Source organism: Arachis stenosperma, chromosome 10 (genome assembly GCF_014773155.1).
Source record: "Arachis stenosperma cultivar V10309 chromosome 10, arast.V10309.gnm1.PFL2, whole genome shotgun sequence".
Classification (NCBI taxonomy): domain Eukaryota; kingdom Viridiplantae; phylum Streptophyta; class Magnoliopsida; order Fabales; family Fabaceae; genus Arachis; species Arachis stenosperma.
In genome coordinates this window covers 72,628,839-72,650,944 of record NC_080386.1, presented here as the reverse complement: position 1 = coordinate 72,650,944, position 22,106 = coordinate 72,628,839, and the positions used below count along the sequence as shown (strand labels likewise).

At 40.0% G+C, this 22,106-nt stretch overlaps 2 protein-coding genes across 2 annotated transcripts in view; one reads left to right on the top strand and one right to left on the bottom strand.

The window, feature by feature from the left end:
- Positions 1 to 18,905, top strand: part of LOC130957224 (uncharacterized) — a 28,563-nt gene extending 9,658 nt beyond the window's left edge. The window contains exons 2-13 of the mRNA XM_057884094.1: positions 570 to 848; positions 945 to 2,227; positions 15,288 to 15,395; positions 15,477 to 15,498; positions 15,726 to 16,037; positions 16,219 to 16,436; positions 16,632 to 16,698; positions 16,790 to 16,921; positions 17,269 to 17,403; positions 17,486 to 17,589; positions 17,684 to 17,759; positions 18,711 to 18,905. Of these exons, the coding sequence (XP_057740077.1) occupies positions 570 to 848; positions 945 to 2,227; positions 15,288 to 15,395; positions 15,477 to 15,498; positions 15,726 to 16,037; positions 16,219 to 16,436; positions 16,632 to 16,698; positions 16,790 to 16,921; positions 17,269 to 17,403; positions 17,486 to 17,589; positions 17,684 to 17,759; positions 18,711 to 18,905 (2,931 nt within the window). The remainder of the gene's footprint in view (positions 1 to 569; positions 849 to 944; positions 2,228 to 15,287; positions 15,396 to 15,476; positions 15,499 to 15,725; positions 16,038 to 16,218; positions 16,437 to 16,631; positions 16,699 to 16,789; positions 16,922 to 17,268; positions 17,404 to 17,485; positions 17,590 to 17,683; positions 17,760 to 18,710) is intronic.
- Positions 18,906 to 19,186: 281 nt separating this feature from the next.
- Positions 19,187 to 20,906, bottom strand: LOC130957223 (protein FAR1-RELATED SEQUENCE 5-like). Its single transcript, XM_057884093.1, has 4 exons — positions 20,723 to 20,906; positions 20,071 to 20,375; positions 19,539 to 20,024; positions 19,187 to 19,318 (listed from the first exon to the last, which is right to left on the bottom strand). The coding sequence occupies exons 1-4, from the start codon at positions 20,904 to 20,906 to the stop codon at positions 19,187 to 19,189; spliced, it is 1,107 nt and encodes a 368-aa protein (XP_057740076.1).
- Positions 20,907 to 22,106: the final 1,200 nt, after the last annotated feature.

Below are 22,106 nucleotides of genomic sequence, written 5' to 3'. Positions count from 1 at the left end.
GCTTTATGATACCATGCACATTAGAAGGTGCTTGCACCAAGACAGCCCTATGTGATCTTGGAGCAAGCATCAATCTAATACCTGCATCCACTATCAGAAAGCTTGGGTTGACTGGAGAAGTCAAACCAACCCGGATATGCCTCCAACTTGCTGATGGCTCCATTAAACATCCATCAGGCATAATAGAGGATATGATTGTCAAGGTTAGGCCATTTGCCTTTCCAACTGACTTTGTGGTGCTGGAAATGGAGGAGCACAAAAGTGCAACTCTCATTCTAGGAAGACCTTTCCTAGCAACTGGACAAACTCTCATTGATGTACAAAAAGGGGAAGTAACCCTGAGAGTCAATGAGGATGAGTTCAAGTTGAATGCTGTGAAAGCTATGCAGCATCCAGACACACCAAATGACTGCTTGGGCGCTGACATTATTGACTCTTTGGTAGAAGAGATCAATATGACTGAAAGCCTAGAATTAGAGCTTGAAGACATCTTCAAGGATGCTCAACCTGATCAAGAAGAACCACAGGAAACAAAGGAATTCTCGAAAATTCCTCAGGTGGAGGATAAGCCTCCCAAACCTGAACTCAAACCACTACCACCATCCCTGAAGTATGCATTTCTGGGAGAGGGTGATACTTTTCCAGTGATTATAAGCTCTGCTTTGAATCCACAGGAAGAGGAAGCACTGATTCAAGTGCTAAGGACACACAAGACAGCTCTTGGGTGGTCCATAAGTGATCTTAAGGGCATTAGCCCAGCTAGATGCATGCACAAGATCCTGTTGGAGGATAATGCCAAACCAGTGGTCCAACCACAGAGGAGGCTAAATCCAGCCATGAAGGAGGTGGTGCAGAAAGAGGTCACTAAATTACTAGAGGCTGGGATTATTTATCCTATTTCTGATAGCCCCTGGGTGAGCCCTGTCCAAGTTGTCCCCAAAAAGAGAAGCATGACAGTGGTTCATAATGAAAAAAATGAACTGGTTCCTACAAGAACAGTCACAGGGTGGCGTATGTGTATTGACTACAGAAGGCTCAATACAGCCACCAGAAAGGATCATTTTCCTTTACCATTCATAGACCAAATGCTAGAAAGACTAGCTGGTCATGATTATTACTGCTTTTTGGATGGCTATTCAGGTTACAACCAAATTGCAGTAGATCCTCAGGACCAAGAGAAAACAGCATTTACTTGCCCTTCTGGCGTGTTTACCTACAGGAGGATGCCTTTTGGTCTGTGTAATGCTCCTGCAACCTTTCAGAGATGCATGTTATCCATCTTCTCTGATATGGTGGAGAAATTCCTGGAAGTCTTCATGGATGACTTCTCAGTATATGGAGACTCATTCAGCTCCTGTCTTAATCACCTAGCACTTGTCCTGAAAAGGTGCCAAGAGACTAACCTGGTTTTAAACTGGGAGAAATGTCACTTTATGGTGACTGAAGGAATTGTCTTTGGGCACAAAATTTCAAGCAGGGGAATAGAGGTGGATAAGGCAAAGGTAGAGGTAATTGAAAAATTACCACCACCTGCCAATGTTAAGGCAATCAGAAGCTTTCTGGGGCATGCAGGATTCTACAGAAGGTTCATAAAGGATTTTTCGAAAATTGCAAAACCTTTGAGTAACCTGCTAGCTGCTGACACACCATTCGTGTTTGACACACAGTGTCAGCAGGCGTTTGAGACCCTGAAAGCTAAGCTGGTCACAGCACCAGTCATCTCTACACCAGATTGGACATTGCCATTTGAATTAATGTGTGATGCCAGTGACCATGCCATTGGTGCAGTGTTGGGACAGAGGCATAACAAGCTTCTGCACGTCATTTATTATGCCAGCCGTGTTCTAAATGATGCACAGAAGAATTACACAACCACAGAAAAAGAATTACTTGCAGTGGTCTATGCCATTGACAAGTTTAGATCTTATCTAGTGGGATCAAAAGTGATTGTGTACACTGACCATGCTGCTCTTAAATACTTACTCACAAAGCAGGATTCAAAACCCAGGCTTATAAGATGGGTGTTGCTTCTGCAAGAGTTTGATATAGAAATAAGAGACAAAAAAGGGACAGAGAACCAAGTAGCTGATCATCTGTCCCGAATAGAACCAGTAGCTGGGACGTCCCTCCCTTCTACTGAGATCTCTGAGACTTTCCCAGATGAGCAACTATTTGCCATTCAGGAAGCTCCATGGTTTGCAGATATTGCAAACTATAAAGCTGTGAGGTTTATACCCCAAGAGTACAGCAGAGTGCAAAGAAAGAAATTAATTTCAGATGCCAAGTACTACCTATGGGATGAGCCATATCTCTTTAAGAGATGTGCAGACGGAGTGATCTGCAGATGTGTACCTAGAGAAGAAGCACAAAGGATCCTATGGCATTGCCATGGATCGCAGTATGGAGGACATTTTGGAAGTGAGCGAACAGCCGCTAAAGTCCTCCAATGTGGCTTCTACTAGCCTACTCTCTATAAAGATTCCCGAGAGTTTGTGCATAATTGTGACAGTTGCCAAAGAGCTGGTAACTTGCCTCACGGATATGCCATGCCTCAACAAGGGATATTAGAGATAGAATTGTTTGATGTATGGGGAATTGACTTCATGGGTCCATTCCCACCATCATACTCAAACACTTACATTCTGGTGGCAGTGGACTATGTATCTAAGTGGGTAGAAGCAATTGCTACACCCACTAATGATACCAAGACCGTGCTGAAATTCCTCCAGAAACACATCTTCAGCAGGTTTGGTGTTCCCAGAGTACTAATCAGTGACGGGGGCACTCATTTCTGCAATAGACAGCTATACTCTGCTATGGTCAGATATGGAATTAGCCACAAAGTGGCAACTCCGTATCATCCACAGACAAATGGGCAAGCTGAAGTCTCTAACAGAGAACTAAAAAGAATCCTAGAACGGACTGTGATAGCCCGAAGAAAGGATTGGGCAAAGAGTTTGGATGATGCTCTGTGGGCATACAGAACAGCATTCAAGACTCCTATAGGAACCTCTCCATACCAACTGGTGTATGGGAAGGCCTGTCATCTGCCCGTGGAACTGGAACATAAAGCCTACTGGGCAACCAGATTCCTAAACATGGATGCTCAGTTAGCTGGTGAAAAAAGATTGCTCCAGCTAAATGAGCTAGAGGAGTTCAGACTCAATGCCTTTGAAAATGCAAAAATTTATAAGGAAAAGGCAAAGAAGTGGCATGACAAGAGGTTGTCAACCAGAGTCTTTGAGCCAGGCCAAAAGGTTCTGCTCTTCAATTCTAGGCTCAGATTGTTTCCAGGGAAACTTAAATCCCGGTGGAGGGGTCTGTATGTGATTACAGGAGTGTCACCATATGGATATGTTGAGCTTCAGGATATTGATTCTGACAAAAAGTTCATTGTTAATGGACAAAGAATCAAGCATTATCTTGAAGGCAATTTTGAGCAGGAATGCTCAAAACTGAGACTTGAGTGATTCTCAGTAAAGGTCCAGCTAAAGACAGTAAAGAAGCGCTTGCTGGGAGGCAACCCAGTCATTAGCAGGTTATATGTTTTGTTTTTACAAAGGCAAGTATCAAAAATGAAGGAATTCACAGAGTTACAGAAGGATTCAGCACAAAAAGCAGAGAAAAAGAGCTTACTAGCGAAAAAACGCCAGTAAGGGGCATTTTGGGCGTTAAACGCCAGAATGGGTACTGTTCATACCCTGACCGGGCTCCTCCAACTCGGCAAATCCATGAAAAGGTCCGACCTCGCCCTAAGGCCCACGCCTAAAGGTCGGACCTCGGACAATCTAGCAAGGGAAGGCCCATCAAAAGGAACGCAGCCCAAAACCTAAAGGCCGAAAGGGCCTAGAAAGGGCGGTTCCACAAAGATAGGGATAAAACTCCCAAAGATAAGATAAGATAAGAATATCTTATCCAGGGAAGATCACGGCCAACTACTATAAATACACTGGAGCACCCAGGTATTTCATTCATTCCACATTCTACACTTATCTGCTTGGACCCATGCTAACTTAAGCATCGGAGTGTCATTGCAGGTACAACCACCAACCACTCTGCATATCAAGATCGGGCCCCTGACCCCCACCTCGGGCCTCTCCAGACGACCGAGCTACACGTTTCAGGTAACCCTCGGAACATTGGCGCCGTTGCCGGGGACCTGGAAGTCATCCCTCTACCATGGCGGACGACCCTCACAATAATGACCGCGCTGCATCTGAACAAGAGGAAGAAATTGACACCGGAGAACGTCCGGACAGTCCACTGTCACCACGCACTCCAGGAGGAAACAAACAGAATCACCCAAAGACATCACTCCCGAACAAAGATCCACAAAATCCCGAAAAAGAAAAGAGCTCGGAAATTCTAGAAGCAGTCCAGGCACAACAAAACCGACTGAAACGACTCGAAGAGGACATAAAGAAACAGAAAGAAACAGAACAAGATCTGAGGAGAGAGACTCGAAAGCGCAGAGAATTAGAAGAAAAACTGCGGAGGATAGAGGCCAACCTGAAAGGCCGGACAGAACGCGACACCACCCCTGAAGGCAATCATGATCCCTTCACGCAAGAGATCATGAAGGAGAAGGTACCGCGAAACTTCAAACCACCCGATATGGATCTCTACGACGGCACCACCGATCCAAGTCACCACCTCAGCAATTTCAGAAGCAGAATGTACCTAGTCGACGCCTCCGACGCGATTCGGTGCAAAGCCTTCCCCACCACTCTCACCAAGACAGCCATGAAGTGGTTCGACAACCTGCCACCAAGATCAATCACCAGCTTCGAAGACCTGACCAAAAAATTCCTAACAAGGTTCTCTATTCAAAAGGACAAGACAAAACATGCCCCCAGTCTACTCGGGATCAAACAAGGTAACCAAGAAACCCTCCGAGAATACATGGAGCGATTCAACAAAGCCTGCCTGGACATACAACACTTACCCACCGAAGCAGCCATCATGGGACTAGCAAACGGCCTAAGAGAGGGACCGTTTAGCCAATCCCTATCCAATTGATGAATAGGATAAGAAACATTGAATTCTCCTTGGTTTTGTCCTTCCCAATCACAATTTGGATAGTTGTCCCATTCATAGGAGTATGAATCATTTTGTGTTCTTGGGAAGTATCCCATTTGGTTTGATTGCTCAAACTCCATCATTCTTTGGTCTTGATTTTCCCAACCACAATTAGTATGGTAACTTGAATCATTTTGTGGTGGTGGAAAATACCCCATGTAAATTGCTTGATCATTATGTGACCTTGGGACATATCCCATTTGGGTTGATTGTTCATGATCCATCATTTCTTGTTGATATTCCCATCCACTATGAGGATAATAATATGAATCATTTTGTGGTGGTGGTTGGTATCCCATATGATTCTCTGGCTCATCTTGTGGTTCTGAAGCATATCTCCATGGATTGGAGTGCTCAGGATTTGCAAATTCTTGGTGATATTTCCAGCCACCATTAGAGATTGGTGGTGGTGGGTGATATCCCAGAAAGTTTGTTTGATCAAAAGATGAGGTGAACTCCATTTAAATTTTATAAAACACAATCACCAAGGCAATTGAAACTCATGTCTCAGATGAGAATTTCTTAGTGAGGCAATAACACAAACACCTTAGTGTCAAAAAGAAAACAAAAAAAAATTAAAAGAACTGTACAAAGCAAAAACAAAGAAAATGCTTAATCTAAACTACCATTCACTTAATCATTGTCAATCTTTTCCAATCCCCGGCAACGGCGCCAAAAACTTGATACGAAAAAATTAAGATTCACGTATACAACCGGCAAGTATACCGGGTCGTATCAAGTAATAAAACTCACTAAGAGTGAGGTCGATCCCACGGAGATTGGTAGATTAAGCAACTTTAGTTAAATGGTAAATTTAGTCAAGCAGACATGGTTTTGATTTCATGAGAATTGTGATTTTTGAACATAAGTGCAAAAAATTTAAATGACACGGAAAATAAATTGCAAGAAAGTAAAGATTGCAGAAATTTAAAGTGCAAAAATTAAATAACAGAATGATAAATTGCAAGGATGTAGAAGGGAGTTGGGTGATGGGTAATCAAAATAACTAAAGAACAAAAGAGATGAGAATTAATGATGGAGAGATCATTAGGGATCAGAGATGTAAATTGTCATGAATTGACTTTGCTCATCTCCTTCTCAATCATGGGTATAGATCCATGGCGGATTGTGAATAATTGAATCCCAATCTCTTGGCAATTCAATTTCTCTCAACACAATCAATTGCCACTCTCGTGATCTAATTGGTCATGAGAAGAGGTGAAGTTCAATTTCTAATCCAAAGCCACACAACTTCCAGGATCTCAACTAAGGAAGGTTACATCTCACATACCAACCCAAAGTGTATTGATCAAAGAAATCATGAAAGGATAACTCTAAACTGAATTATATGGATTCTTTCTCAAGTTCACCATATAATTCATGTAGATTCAATCCTTCTCTCGAATGTAATTGAATCTGTGAAGCACAAGAGTTTCCTCTTAGATAAGCCACTTGAATTGAGAAGGAAACTATTTGTTGTCAATCCATTCAAATAAACAGAGCTCCTCCCCCTAATGAAGGTGGGGTTTAGTGAATCATAGCTCTAAATTCAACAACAATTGCAAAGACAAACATTAAAATTAAATAGAAAAGAAAATAGAATGAAGAGTGAAGAAGAAGGAGTTCTTAGAAAACTCAAATTGCTTCCGAAAAGTAACTTCTACAAAAACTACCTAAAAGTTCCTAAAAAAATAAAAAAACTAAAAAATAAAAATCTAAGTGTGAAAAGTTCCGAAGCCTTGTTCTCTTCAAGTACAAAACTCTACTCTATTTATACTACTCCTAAAACTCATTTGGAAGTCTTCAATTGGATTAGCAATGTGGGCTTTTCCTTTGTTGAATTCTTGGTCCAATGGAGGAAGTATTCCCCTTTGAAGAGAGTGTAGAGAGCAAGAGCAATTTCTCATCAATTCTGGCCCATCTGGGCGTTGTTTGCAAACACGCCAGTTCACAGCACGTTGGCAACGTGCTATTTAATTTCCTGGGCACCAGGCTTGGGCTTTGACTCAGTTTTGATGCCCAAAGTTGCCTCTGGTTTGAGCTTCAATTTTTGTGCTTCACTATAGACTATTATACATGGTTGGAAAGCTCTGAGTATCAGCTTTCCAACGCAACTGGAAGCACCTAAATTGGATCTCTATAGCTCAAGTTATACTCCTTTGAAGAAGGTATGGTCAGGCAGCCTTGGTTGGGCGTTGGCAACTTGGTTGGGCGTTGGCAACTTGGTGAACACGCCAGTGACAGCGCTTTCAGTGTCTGAGGCTCTAAATGAAGCTGGATTTTGAACCTTCAAATGAACTCCAATCCCATACTATGATATATGGTTGGAAAGCTCTTGATGTCTACTTTTCAATGCCGTTGAGAGTGCACCATTTGAAGCTCTAAAGCTCAAGATATACTCCATGGAAGGTGAAGAGGTCAGCTGGCCTTACTACAGGTTGATACCATGTTCATCTATGTACTTTCGGGGCAAGTTTCCTCCATCAAATTTAGTGTCCACCATGTAGTGCCATATATGCTTGGAAAGCTCTTGATTTCTACTTTCCAATGCCACTAGAATAATCTCATTTGGAGTTCTCTAGCTCAAGATACAAGCCATTGAAGAGGGTAATGTTGAGCTGCCTGGGCGTTGTTGCCCAAGTTGTTGGCAAACACGCCAGCAACAACGCCAGGCTCTCCTCTCTTCTCTGCTTGGGCGTTGTTGGCAAACACGCCAGAGACAACGCGCCAACATCTTCCCTGGTAGCTTCCTGGCGTTGCCAACTTGGTTCTCAAGTTGGCAACGTGCAATGCATCTCAAGTTAGCTTCATTTCCTTGTTTTTGGGGCTTAAAGTTGCCTCTGATTTGAGCTTCCATTTCATGTTGCATTGTAGACTATTGTATATCTTTGGAAAGCTCATGATGTCAGCTTTCTAACACAACTGGAAGCATGTCAATTGGATCTCTGTGGTTCATGTTATTCATCCTTGAAGAGGGGGAGGTCAAGCTGCCAACTCTGCTGAACACACACTAGCACGTTGCCAACTTGGTTTCCAAGTTGCCAACGTGCTGTTCTTCCCTGGCAGCACCAAATGGGCATTGGCAACTTGGTTTCCAAGTTGCCAACGTGCTGTTTGCTCCTGGTTGCACAAAATGGGCGTTGCCAACTTGGTTTCCAGGTTGCCAACTTGCTATTCCTCCTTGTTCCAAGCTTTCCTTGCTCCATTGTCTTCTTGCTTCATCACCTAACATAAACCAAAGAATTTTCCTCAAAGTTTTGCCATCTTATGCATTAAATTTCAAGGGAATCATTCACATCAACTTGCATATAATCTTCTTGAATCATTTGCATAGATTATGCCAGATTTCACTTAGTTCATGGTTCATGAATGCATGAAAGAAAAACTCACAAAATTGCTCATTTATTTCAAAGAAAGTGAATGAAACTAAGCCAAAACTAACTAAACTAACTAGTTAAAATGGCAAATATGCGAACGCATCAGGAAGAACAGAACAATCAAAGTAGCATGCTTTGCAAACTGCTTAAGGAACAGGAAGAGCAAGGGCGTGATCTAAGGGAGCTGAAGCGCCAAAAATTAATCCTTGAAAAGTACCCCACAGATTAGAGGAACATCTACTTCTCAAAACAACAGGTTGCTGAGTTCCAATTTTTAGCTTTAACTCTGTGATAGTGTTTTTATTTACCTTAGGAGATATATATATATATAGTAGTAGTAGTAATTAGTATAGTATATTTATTCTGGTTTTATTCCCAATTAAGTTATAATTTATTTTTCTCATCATCATCAAGCATGAATAAAATAGTAGATAATTAGAATAAAGAAGTAATTTTTCTTTTTCGAGTTCTTAATAATAAAAATTATAGTTAACTATGTGTGGTGGCAATACTTTTTGTTCTCTGAATGAATGCTTGAACAGTGCATAACTTGTACTTTGAATTTGATGAATATTGGCTCCTGAAAGAATGAGGAACACGAAAAATATTATTGATGATCTGAAAAATCATGAAATTGATTCTTGAAGCAAGAAAAAGCAGTCAAAAAAAAAAATTTTGGATCAAAAGGAATAAAAGCCAAACAGCCCTTAAAACCAAAAGGCAAGGGTGAAAAGGATCCAAGGCTTTGAGCATCAGTGGATAGGAGGGTCTAAGGAAATAGTTCCAGGCCTAAGCGGCTAAACCAAGCTGTCCCTAACCATGTGCTTGTGGCATGCAGGTCCAAGTTACAAACTTGAGACTAAGTGGTTAAAGTCGTGATCCAAGCCAAACAGAGTGTGCTCAAGAGCTCTGGACACCTCTGACTGGGGACTCTAGCAAAGCTGAGTCACAATCTGAAAAAGGTTCACCTAGTCATGTGTCTGTGGCATTTATGTATCTGGTGGTAATACTGGAAAACAAAGTGCTTAAGGCCACGACCAAGACTCATAAAATAACTGTGTTCAAGAATCAACATAATACACTAGGAGAATCAATAATACTATCTGAATTCTGAGTTTCTATGGATGCCAATCATTCTGAAATTCAAAGGATAAAGGGAGATGCCAAAACTGTTCAGAAACAAAAAGCTACAAGCCCCGCTCATCTAAAAAGAATCTGAGCTCCATTTAAAACTCTTAGATATTATTACTTCTTAATTTCTTTCATCCTATTTTATTTATCTAGTTGCTTGAGGACAAGCAACAGTTTAAATTTGGTGTTGTGATGAGCGGATATTTTATACGCTTTTTGGGGGTAATTTCATGTATATTTTAGCATGTTTTAATTAGTTTTTAGTTAAATATTATTAGTTTTTAGGCAAAAATCATATTTCTGGACTTTACTATGAGTGTGTGTATTTTTCTGTGATTTCAGGTATTTTCTGGCTGAAATTGAGGAAGCTGAGCAAAAATCTGACTTAGGCTGAAAAAGGACTGCTGATGCTGTTGGATCCTGACCTCCCTGCACTCGAAATGGATTTTCTGGAGCTACAGAAGTCCAATTGGCGCGCTCTCAACGGCGTTAGAAAGTAGACATCCAGGGCTTTCCAGCAATATATAATAGTCCATACTTTGCGCGAAGATAGACGACGTAACTTGGCGTTGAACGCCAAGTACACGCTGCTGTTTGGAGTTAAACGCCAGAAACACGTCATGATCCGGAGTTGAACGCCCAAAACACGTCATAACTTGGAGTTCAACTCCAAGAAAAGCCTCTACTCGTGGATAGCTTTAGTCTCAGCTCCAGCACACACCAAGTGGGCCCCAGAAGTGGATTTCTGCACCAATTATCTTAGTTTACTCATATTCTGTAAACCTAGGTTACTAGTTTCTATTTAAACAACTTTTAGAGAATTATTTTGTATCTCGTGACATTTTCAGATCTGAATTACATACTTTTTGACGGCATGAGTCTCTAAACTCCATTGTTGGGGGTGAGGAGCTCTGCAGCGTCTCGATGAATTAATACAATTCCTTTATTTTCCATTCAAACACGCTTGTTCTTATCTAAGATGTTCATTCGCGCTTAATTATGGAGAAGGTGATGATCCGTGACACTCATCACCTTCCTCAATCCATGAACGTGTGCCTGACAACAACCTCCGTTCTACATCATATTGAATGAGTATCTCTTAGATTCATTACTCAGAATCTTCGTGGTATAAGCCGGATTGATGGCGGCATTCATGAGAATCCGGAAAGTCTAAACCTTGTCTGTGGTATTCTGAGTAGGATTCTGGGATTGAATGACTGTGACGAGCTTCAACTCCTGAAGGCTGGGCGTTAGTGACAAACGCAAAAGAATCAATGGATTCTATTCCAACCTGATTGAGAACCGACAGATGATTAGCCGTGCTGTGACAGAGCATAGGAACGTTTTCACTGAGAGGATGGGAAGTAGCCATTGACAACGGTGACACCCTACATAGAGCTTGCCATGGAAGGGACTTTGCGTGTGGAAAAGGATTTCAAGGAAGAGTTGAAGTTCAGAGGACAAAGCATCTCCAAAACTCCAACATATTTCTCATTATTGCACAACAAGTAACGCTTTTATTCTCTTTTATTTTTCCAATCAAATAATTCCAACTGATAATTTTAATTAATATCCTGACTAAGATTAATAAAATAAACATAGCTTGCTTCAAACCAATAATCTCTGTGGGATCGACCCTTACTCACGTAAGGTATTACTTGGACGACCCAGTGCACTTGCTGGTTAGTTGTGCGAAGCTGTGTTAAATAGTCCATTAATATTGGCCACACAATTTCGTGCACCAAAAACCTACCTTCACATGACTAATTGGTATGTATGTAGATGTTGCTTCTGATTTCAACTGCATGTTTTTTCAATAGAATTTAGTCAATGTATTATAATGGTGTTTTTGGGTTTTTTTGGAGATTAGATGTTGCTATTAGGGTGTATAGTTCATGTACTAGTACTAGAAGTAGTATAGTTCATGTTACGGTGTTTATACTTATTTGAATTGAAGATTAGATGTTACTATTAGGGTGTATAGTTCATGTACTAGTACTGGAAGTAGTATAGTTCATGTTACAGTGTTTATGCTTATTTAAATTGATTTAAGGTTACTTTATGGGTAAGAGTGTTGCTATCAAAATAAAATTAATAATTTAGTTAGTTTTAGTCCATGTAAAAATTTTGCTCAAAATTTAAATGTGAAGGAACCATCTGTGTATTGTCTACAAATAATCCTTATCATGTTGTTGACTGGTATATCAGTTATCAGAATACGAGAGCAAATAATTCAATGAGAGTGGAAATTTTGAAAAAAAATGTCTAATGTTATGAGAATAAGCTTTAATTTACATTATAGGCAACAGTATTTCAGTAAAAATAGCAGGAATTATTTATTACCTCCAACAATTATTTTGTTAACCCAACGAATTTTTATAAATGTTAAAGTGAGTATAAATATAGTTGGCAATCAATTGCATGCTCTTGGTTGAGCAGTGTTTTTTTTTTTGGATTCACAGGGGGTGAGAAACGTACTTCACTGGTAATTATGATGTTTTTCCTAATTGAACTTGGGTATGAACTGATTTTATCAACTTCCAGCAAGAAAATTCAATTTTTTGTGTAAGATTTGTTGGTGGTTTTACAACATCTATTGGAGTTTATTAGTTACCTAGAACATAAAATTTGAAATGGTTTAATTCTATTTTGTAATCTATGCTTAGCTTCATGAACTATGGTTGTAGTCGATGTGGTTTACCTTTGCTAATTTGTTGGATGTTGTTGAACTGCTATACTAGCGAATGGATAATTCTGAAATTAGAAAGCAAAAGATGTTGTTATTGAGAATTGGGTTTTGCTATATTGACTTTGATTGGTGATTGATTGTTGCTGTTCTCTTAATTGCGGTTTGGATTTTAGATGGTGAAACTATAGTAACTTTTGTCTGATTTGTGTCAAACTAAGTTTTGGTCCTTACTCATGATTCAAGCGTCAATTTATCAGGAACTCTGAAATTGTTTCTACTACCCGTGTTGTAGCTTAATGCTTGTTAAATCATGTTTCCTATATTCAAATTTACCTGTTTGCTTTCTAACCTTTTATACCCCGGAACGCACACTTGATGCAATCTGTGTAACTTAAGACTCTCTTCAGGCGGTTTTCTATTCATGTTGAACATCTACTCTAATTTTGCATGTGTTTAAAATTGAACCTCGTGCAATTTGATATATATATATATATATATATATATATATATATATATATATATACTGCTTCTAATTTTGGTTTAATAGGTATTAATTGATGTCGGTTTCGTAAAGCATCATCAACCATGTTTAATTGAGAACTCTTGATGTTGCCTCTGATGTTTGTTGGCAGTATCCATTAAAGGATTAGGGTTTGTTTCTTGTGAAACTGCAGCAGGATTGTTTTGCAGAAAAGCCAACCAACATGGGGAAAAAGGTAAAATGATGTCTACCATTCGCAGTTTAACATTCCACATGATCTTACAGGTGACTTACAGCTAGTGTAACAATTAACAGAAATTGTTAGAGTCGCGGTGCTCACCTAGCTACATACATGACATGATGAGCACGCTATCTAAAAAGAAACTCCGTTGAGAAGCTGGTAGAGATTGATGAGATTGGATTTGGATTCTTAAGGCTTTTCCAAATTGGTCAGAAAAGCAAGCCATCGTGGTTCACGTGGCTAAGTCGTATCCAGTTAAGCAAAGAACTTTTATAGTCGACATTGGCAACATCTGACTCAATGCCGAGTTAATTGGGAAGGTTTTCGGCATTCTGTCTCGAGGTAAGTTCTGCTATCTTAATTACCTAGTCTTGCGTAGGCATACTAGCGCAAATATCTTTGGGTATGGATATATTACCATGCAATAACACATGAACATGTTGTAGGGGATCCATTTCTAGCCCTGGATGACAGTAATCCGTGCCACGTGGCCATCAAAAAAGGTTCCATAGACGGACAACAACCGAACTCTGGGATTTAGTTTACAATTGTCGAATGGCCACAGAATCAGATAGGATGGAGTTCAGGAGATATTTCTTACTGGTGGTAATGAAAATGTTCCTGTGCCCCACCACTCAACAGGTACTTTTACCATGGCACATCTACCCTGTCTTAGATGTTTCTGATGCACGGAGATTTAACTGGCCGTTGGACATTCTGAATAGGGGTGTGCATGGGCTGGGGGAAACTGGGTTTGATTAGACCCAGACCCGACTCGAAATATATACCGGACCTATTTATTAGACTCGAACTGGGCCCTAGACCCAATGAAACCTATACACTTTCGGGCCACGATTATACCAGGTAGAAATCGGGTGAAAACCAGGCCATTAACATTACATTACCTTGATACTTTCTTATAAGCTAGCTTGTGAAAATATCCAAATTTCCAAGGCTCCAACTATTATTTGACATGGTAAAATTCACTTAGAAAAATATAACAAGAACCAACTCTTCTCTAAAATTAAAGCATAACCATAATAAAAAATAATATTGTATAATAACACCAAGTATTTAAATCAATACAAATAACACAACATTATGCATTAGTCTAAAATCTTATGCATTTTAAACATAAAATATTAGCTTATAGTCTTATAATACCTAATAACACAAAATATTAAGGTTTACAATACTTAAATTCCACATAAGAATAGCCATCATCCATCACTAATAACACAAAATATTAATTGTGTATGATAACCGGGCCATCAGGCCGACTTCGGGTGACCCGAACCATGGCCCAGACCCGACCCGAAATAATGACCGGGTCTATTTTTGAGACCCTTACCCGACCCTAGACCCGATGAAATCACACCAAATTAGCCCCTAAAATGCTCCGGGCCAGGCCGGGTCTTTGGGCCGGGCCGGGCCATGCACACCCCTAATTCTGAAGTAGTTCAACATGGCAGTCGAGAAGTATAAGTTGAAAGGGAACAAAACGTGTGAAGGCTGCATGTTCGTCATGATGGTAGGGCGCAATGACTATTAGTAAATTCAGTATGCCAATTTTTTAAGAAGAACATAACTTGTAGAAAATTAATTTCCTATACATTAGTTTGGAGAGTTCAGGCACTAGTACTGTTATTTGTATGAGATATATTGATATGTTGCTGAATTACTTGAATCTTTGTTGACTAATTTTAGATGGTTCAGTGTATGATTTCAGTTGAATGTTTCCTGTCACTAGTTCATGTGCCTTGCTATATACCAATTGATTGCGAACCTTTTACCACTTGAACCATATCTGATCCTAACTGTTCAACTTAAGAGTATATTCAACCTGGTTTTCCATCATGTATAACAAAACTTGTGCCCATCCTCTGTGTAGATCCTCTATTTTCACTGGTTGCAATACGGTCTGCTCGACAACTGTCTTGAGCATGAGCCATGGCTCGATGCGTGGACCTCGAAGAGGCTAGAAAAGAAGGCATAATATATTCTATCCGAGGTACTCATTTCTCTCTCGTAATCGGTTAATTTATGCCATTATGTTAGTCGAAGCTGCCTATTAGAGGACTCAAGATGTTTTTTATGTTTGCTTTTTTGTAGTTTCTAAATGTTTTCTGTTTTTTAGATGTGCTAGGTAGTTCTGGCTGACCCCGTGTGTTTAAGATGTTAATTTTTTTTAATTTTGCTGTTTCTGGTTTCTGTTTTGGTGGTACTTCGGGGTTTGATTAAGATCATTGATTCTCTTCGTTTCTTAAATCAAGGGCACCTTTTGACTAGACAGGGGGAAGGTGAAGACATAAAGGGCCGGTTACCACAAGCTGCAAGGAGAAAATTGGGAAAAAAGCACCACAGAAGCGTGGATGAAAGGATTCGGTTCCGCCAAAGGTAAGCATGTTTTAAGGCTTTAGCATGTTAACAATTTTACTTCACTATTGTTAATTTGATTCATGCTATTACTTCAAACAGGGGAGCTCCGTCGGTGGAGAGAGTAAGCAGGTAGCAAAGGAAAGACGACCAAGTGGACACACAACAGCTCCACATCCAACCAGAAGAAGTTCACAGCGCGCAGAAGGATAAAAAACTAGCCCGAGAGTAAGTATATTTTTATTGTTGTGTATGGTTTAAATCATCGACTAGTCTTGCATAAGTTTATAAGGTTCATTTCAATGTACTTGCATGTTTCTTTACCTAACATATTCGTTATACGTAAAACAGCCCAGCAGGGGAGCTATGCAAAAAAAGGGCAGGCCTAAAAAGGACCGATCACGTAGATCCAGCCCAAAACAATCTAAAGAAAAAGATCTCCCGATGAGCACACATGATGATGAGGAGAATGAGCCTGTTGCTAAGAGGATGTGCCGACTGTTTAGCCAGGGAGTTGACCAACAAAAACCAAGTGCCGATCCCACCGAAGGCAACCTCAATCAGGATAACGCTCCCCATGAAACACCTGTCTCTAGAGTTTCCGATGCAGGAACACTCTCCGTTGTGTTAGTGCAACATGAAGAATGGGAGTTCGATAGGCAAGTTTCCTAAGCAAAACTATTTCATTTTGTGGTCTATTTTGCTTGTTAGTGAATTAGGGATTGTATCCGTATACAACTGCCTTTTCTCTAACATTGGTTGAGTTTCTTGTAGTAATCCCAATTTCCTGTCGAACCGAGACCCCAAGAGTGAACGAATATGGTAATACTTTGAGCAACTGCAGAACACGAGGCCACTACAGACCGTGATGCCAGCCACTCCATCTTGCATGACTCCTAGTCCACTGAGCAAGAAGATTTCATCGGGCATGACTCGGATGGAACAGAAGTCTACCCAATGTACTCCTATAAAGGTGCATCCATTGCTAAAGGGGAGAAAGCTGGACGAGGATGATGAGGAGCGATTGCGACGATGGGCTGCCAATGGTTCGTTGGAAAAAAGGTAGGTCATGGCGTCCTATGAAGGAAGGCAGCATCTATCATTGGTCTGAGAGGACATCTGCTCACTGCTACCCCGGCGCTGGGCCAACAGCAACGTAAGTAGAACATACTAACACTTTGATAGAATGAATATGGTTCTTAATATATATCGTGGCTCATATAGATGACCCTATCTCAATTAAAATTCATCATGCAGATCATTCAGTGGATGTGTTCAACCTTTAATGACTCAGAATCATTGCGGTTTAGGGATGACTTTTACTGTATTCCGCCAGAAATTATGGTATGCATGAATTTGTGGATTCTTATTGTTCATGATTTGAGGTCTGAAACTAAATAGTGCTTTTTTAATAGGAAACTGTGTTGCAGAAGAGGAACTTGGATTCCTTTAGGGAGGTTCCTACCATTAGTTATGTAGGGCTAGGTCCTCACTTCGATGATGATTCTATATTTTTTGACAAGATAGTAGCTTTCATGCAAAAATCGGTAAGTCAATGCGCTAGTTGAACAAAAACTGTATGGTTCTTGTACGAGCTAATGCTTGCAAGTTGATGTTTTGGTTTAAGTTCTTACAACCCCGTATTTTTTACTTGGATGTTGCTTATGATAGGCACTAGGATGTTCCCGTTCATTGCCAATTGGATGGTTCTGTATATGTCTTAGTTTTCATGTCGTAGGCACTTGAATTTGTGTGTACTTAATTGAGATGTGATTGGCTTTCGTTTCATTAGATGTTTCGCAACACGTTACATGTTTTAGGAATTTCGCAACTATCTGTATTTGGTGACTAACTTGATCATGTAACTGCTTTGATCTTTCTATTTCAATCGCAGTGGTTTGACCCAGTCTGTATCAATCATCATTGGTGGCTGTATGCCTTTGAGATTACTCAGAAAAGACTGTGGGTGCTGGATAGTATGTATTCAGGAGAGCATAATAATGAAAAATTAAAAGTACATGCTTATGCGGTAAGTATATGTCAACCAATTAGTTCACCGACATCCTTAGTAGTTGAAAATGTGCCATTGCTAACGTGTTGCTGCTTTCCAGGGGAGAATCATTGAAGACATGGGAAAAGTTTCTATGCTCGAATATGAGCCCACGGAGAACGACCTACCTCGTTTCTATCCCAGCGTCCGAAAACAACATCACTGGTCAGTTAAAATGACACCTAACAATACTCTTAATAGCACTTCACTTGATAATGATATCATGGTTGAAAATAATATTTTCTGTTTGTACATATAGTTGTGATTGTCGTGTATTCGTCATCAAGTTCATGCAATTTTGGAGTTTAGAGAAACCCTTGCAGCTTTCGGACAAGGTGAAGTTAAATATGTTATAACAATTAAGTTGAACCTCTTTCCAATCAATTTCTTTATTGCTTTTAAAATTACCGTTCAACACGGAATTGCCATGCAGGACGTTGTATAGGAGTTTCGGAAGGAAATCATACTAGACATAGTGATGGGTCCTCATAATTCACCAAATTTGGGAGGCGTTGCAGACATTGGACAGCGATCCTGTGCGCCGCAAGCATCCATGGAAAAAGACTAAGGCTGTCAGATCACCGTTCATAGCACTGAGCACGAAGAGCATGCTGCAGCGTGCGGGGTTACCCACTAGAAAGCCAAACTAGGGGGAAGACAACAGAAGAAGACAGATGCCTAGGTAAGAAATCATCAATATAGACACTTGCCTTACTATATCTATGGTTTCCTCGTGATCGAGTTATAGACGTTAATATGGCATTTTCCGACTTAGATTCGTTTCGTGTGAGCCTGATAAATCCGGTTTCACTGCACATTTATGATTTCATGTTGCTGATTTTGTCAAGTTGATGGTGACAATCAATCCAAAACCTCTATATGGATGGTGCTTATGCTAGGCACTAGAATATTTCTTTTCTTTGCAAATTGGATGGTTCTGAATCTCTTTTCTGATTTATCATGTTTTAGGCATTTGAACTTGTGTGTACTTTATTGAGAAGTGAGTGGCTCGTGTTTTCTTAGATACTCCTCAGTAGGTTTCATATGTTAAGTAATTCAGGATTCTCAAGCAATTAGTTTTCGAATTGTAGATGTCACTAGTTCATTAAGCAATGTGTTGCATATTTATACTATTTAGTCAACTCTGTTTGTTCATGACTATGCTTAAGTGGCAATTCTTTCCATTCACTAGCGTGCTGTTAACTAAATGGAGGCGTTATTTATTTTTTATCATTGTTTTCTATTACTGAAATTGTGAAGTTGCTGAAACTTTAAGCATTGCACAGCCTTCGGTCGTAATCAGTCTACACGGCCGGTTTGTTTACGGTGGCACCGGTGACTTTAACCAAGATTTTAAGTGGATGGTGCTTCTGATAGGCACTCGGATGTTTCTTCTCATTGTAAAATGGATGGTTTGGGATATGGTTTCTTTGTTTCATGTGTTAGGCATTAACGACTGTGTGCACTTCATTGAGATGTGAATGCCTTTTGTTATTTTTTTAATACTCTTCAACCGTTTTCAGGGCGAATTTAATCCATTTTTTTTGCGAACAAATATGTGACAATTCGTTTCTTTAAAACCATAATAAACAATAAATGGGAAAAAGATAACAATAGTTGTGCTTTTGTTTCTTTGAATGAATACTTCATAACAGGATAAATGCACGTGAAAAAATAGAAAAGGGAAGAGTGTATTCAGTTGTGTCTAAAGAACCAAGAAATCTAGCTAAGAATGACAAAACACTCACGCCAAGAAACCTAACTATATATGCTTAAAAGAGTTCAACAGGTGCATGAATCCACCACCATCCGATGAATTCCATATAGTAGAATCCTCAAATATTTTATTTACAGAACCATCATGATCATTATCTGTCTGAAGGTCAACATCATCCTATAAAATGCACAACAAAAAGAGAACAGTATATATGAATCAAGAACACAATTCCATAAGAAAAATTTAAAATATACGTCACTTCTAACGCATACCGGATGTGATTTCCTCTTCCTTTTTTGCATTGACTCCTTAATTGACTTGGCAACTCTGGTCTAAGTCTCTTACTCTTTGGCCGTCCTTTGGTTTTAACTCTTGAGGGTCCCTGTATGTCATGTACAATAACACCACCTGTGCTTTGTGTGGGCATGGTATTTTGAGTCGCATCAAGAGTAGTGGAACGCATGTTGGCACGGTAATCAGTCAGCTTGGACTTTGCATCCCAAAGGACAGCTCGCAAGATGGCTGCTTCCTCATCACAAGCAACAAACTCCTGAGCAACGTTATAGAACTTTGAACACAGATGCCTGAACAAGTTGTGGCTTTCATCACTCCGAGCCACGCCATGCCTACTCTTAATGTAAGTGTGCTTGCGGATGACATTCTTACTCCATCGAGGAAGAACATAGCAACTCGGTACTGTGTCAACTCTGTAGTATGACCACATCGCAAGGGTGTGGCAGCACAATATACCAGCGGATTCAATCTTGTTGCAATTACACCGACTCTTTCGACTCAAAGGGTCAAACTCTACTATGAAAGTATGGTAGACAGGCTTCCCCCAAAATACCTTTTGCTCGTCCACTTTAATACAAATTGTATCTCCCTTTTGTTCAGTTGATCGAACCATGCAATCGGTTTTTTTTTCTTACCTCCAGCTGAAGGGTCCTGAACATATTACTGGTATATTCCTGCTGAAACTGTCTCTGAATGCCTGTGCTCCATATACATGGGATGACTCCTTTCGAGTCGGTAGCATCATCTTCAAGCTCCTTTTGCTCCTTGTTTCTAAGCACATTGTCGTATTCATGAATGAACTGAACCAACTCACTCTTGCAATGCAGGAATCCACCATAAAATGCGTGCATACTTTCACTACACTGTGTACTCCTCATGCCGGCCCAAAATTCACTCTTGAAGAATATTGGAACCCACTTCTGTCGATTTGCATAAAGGTCTGCCCAAGGAAAAAAACATAAGAGTGTCGCTTATACACAACATGATGGCAGCTTCCAAAGCACTGATAAAATAAATAAAAAACATCCAAACATACTATGAGAAAAAACATCTATTTGTGTAATGAAAAGAACATCCACTGACTAGTAAGGTAGAAAACTCAGTTACATTTCTTAGAAAAAACCCAAGAATGGAATCAAGCCAGCAAAAATAACATGAAGTGAATAAGTAGGCAACATGAAACCAACAGACGGGGTTTAATTTAACGATCACAAACCGGCTAACCATCTGTTCTGGCCTAAGTCAAAGTTTTTGATGAAACCAGCCCATCAATTTCAAATGATTCACTCAAAGGAGAATTCCACACAATATAATTCATCATTGCACTCAATTCTCTGTACCTAACGTAGCCACCGAGTTTGAATTGTGATTTCTTCATTATGTGCCAGATGCACCATTTGTGGACAGTATCAGGTAAGACCTTCCTAATAGCACCAGCCATCGCCATGCACTGGTCAGTGATGATCCCCATTGGCGCAGTCCCAACGTATCTCACCCATTGCGTGAAAACTCACTCGAAACTAGGGATCTCTTCACTCCTAAGTAAAGCACAGCTAAGAAGAGTAGACTTCCCATGGTGGTTTACACCAGCAAAGGATGCAAATGACAAATCATGCCTGAAAATACAACAAAAGCAAATGTGATGCAACATGATAAATTTAATAGATAACTGCTCCTGCAGTTTACCAATAAGTATAGAGACCTGGTTTTTTTGTAAGTGGTGTCGAACGACACCACATCTCCGTAATATTCATACGAAGTCCTGTACCTTGCATCTACCCAGAGTGCGCTCCTAAATTTATTAGCACCGTCAATATCTATGACATAAAAGAAGTTGGGATTGATCTCCTTCATTCAAACGAAATAATTCATCATCCCCTTGAAGTCCACATTGTCATCGGAGCATCAGAAATTGCTTGTGATGTAATTTCTGACATCCTTTTCTAAGAAACTTAGGTTTGAAGACCCACCAACCTCGTTTGCCAGTGCTAGATATGTCTTGTTGGGTCTTATGCCAGCCTCGTCGTTATCCGCAATGACGCACTTAGCATGCATGGTCAACTCCCTATATTCATGATAGTGGACAACTTTCTTAGCCGAACAAGGGTGAGATCGCCTTTATTCTAACCTGGACACAACCCAACATTCCTTCTCCCTGTTCAGCATGACTTACATTCTTACTCTGTATCTCGTGGCTGTTTTTCTGTTTGACCGAGTTACTGCTTTAACCCAAGATTCCTGATAACCCTCTTGAGTGCAGTGAAGAGATTGATTAACGGGTATCTTCACGTCCTTCTGCGTCTTGTCGAAGTTCGTGTTCCTGACTTTAGTTACAAAACCCAATTTCTTTGCATAATTTGCATAAAACTCCTGTGCCAAATGCAACGAATCAAAACTTATTCCTATGACTGGGATTTCCTCTTCACTAATCCCACTATGATCTGGCAACTGTAAAGTCAATACACAGAACCAAATATGAATTAAATATAGTATTAATGTGGTAGCTATAACGTGCTAACAAACAATAAGGAATAACTTAAACCTCGTGTCTTAATTCCAACTCATCCTTTCTCGTTACCACGACGTCGATAAGGACCTTTAATTAAAGACCATCGGGAAAAAAACTTTAATCAACTTATGATCATTACTATATAATGAAGCAATCCAATAA

Bases quoted from the DNA above. Each gene is read 5' to 3' on its own strand.
- LOC130957223 (XM_057884093.1), bottom strand. From the start codon at position 20,906: ATGGGGATCATCACTGACCAGTGCATGGCGATGGCTGGTGCTATTAGG. The intron at 20,376-20,722 runs GTGAATCATTTG...TTCCTTGGGCAG, and splicing joins TGTGTGGAATTCTCCTTTGA to ACCTTTATGCAAATCGACAG. The intron at 19,319-19,538 runs GTACATGACATA...TGCATTTTATAG, and splicing joins AAAGCACAGGTGGTGTTATT to GATGATGTTGACCTTCAGAC.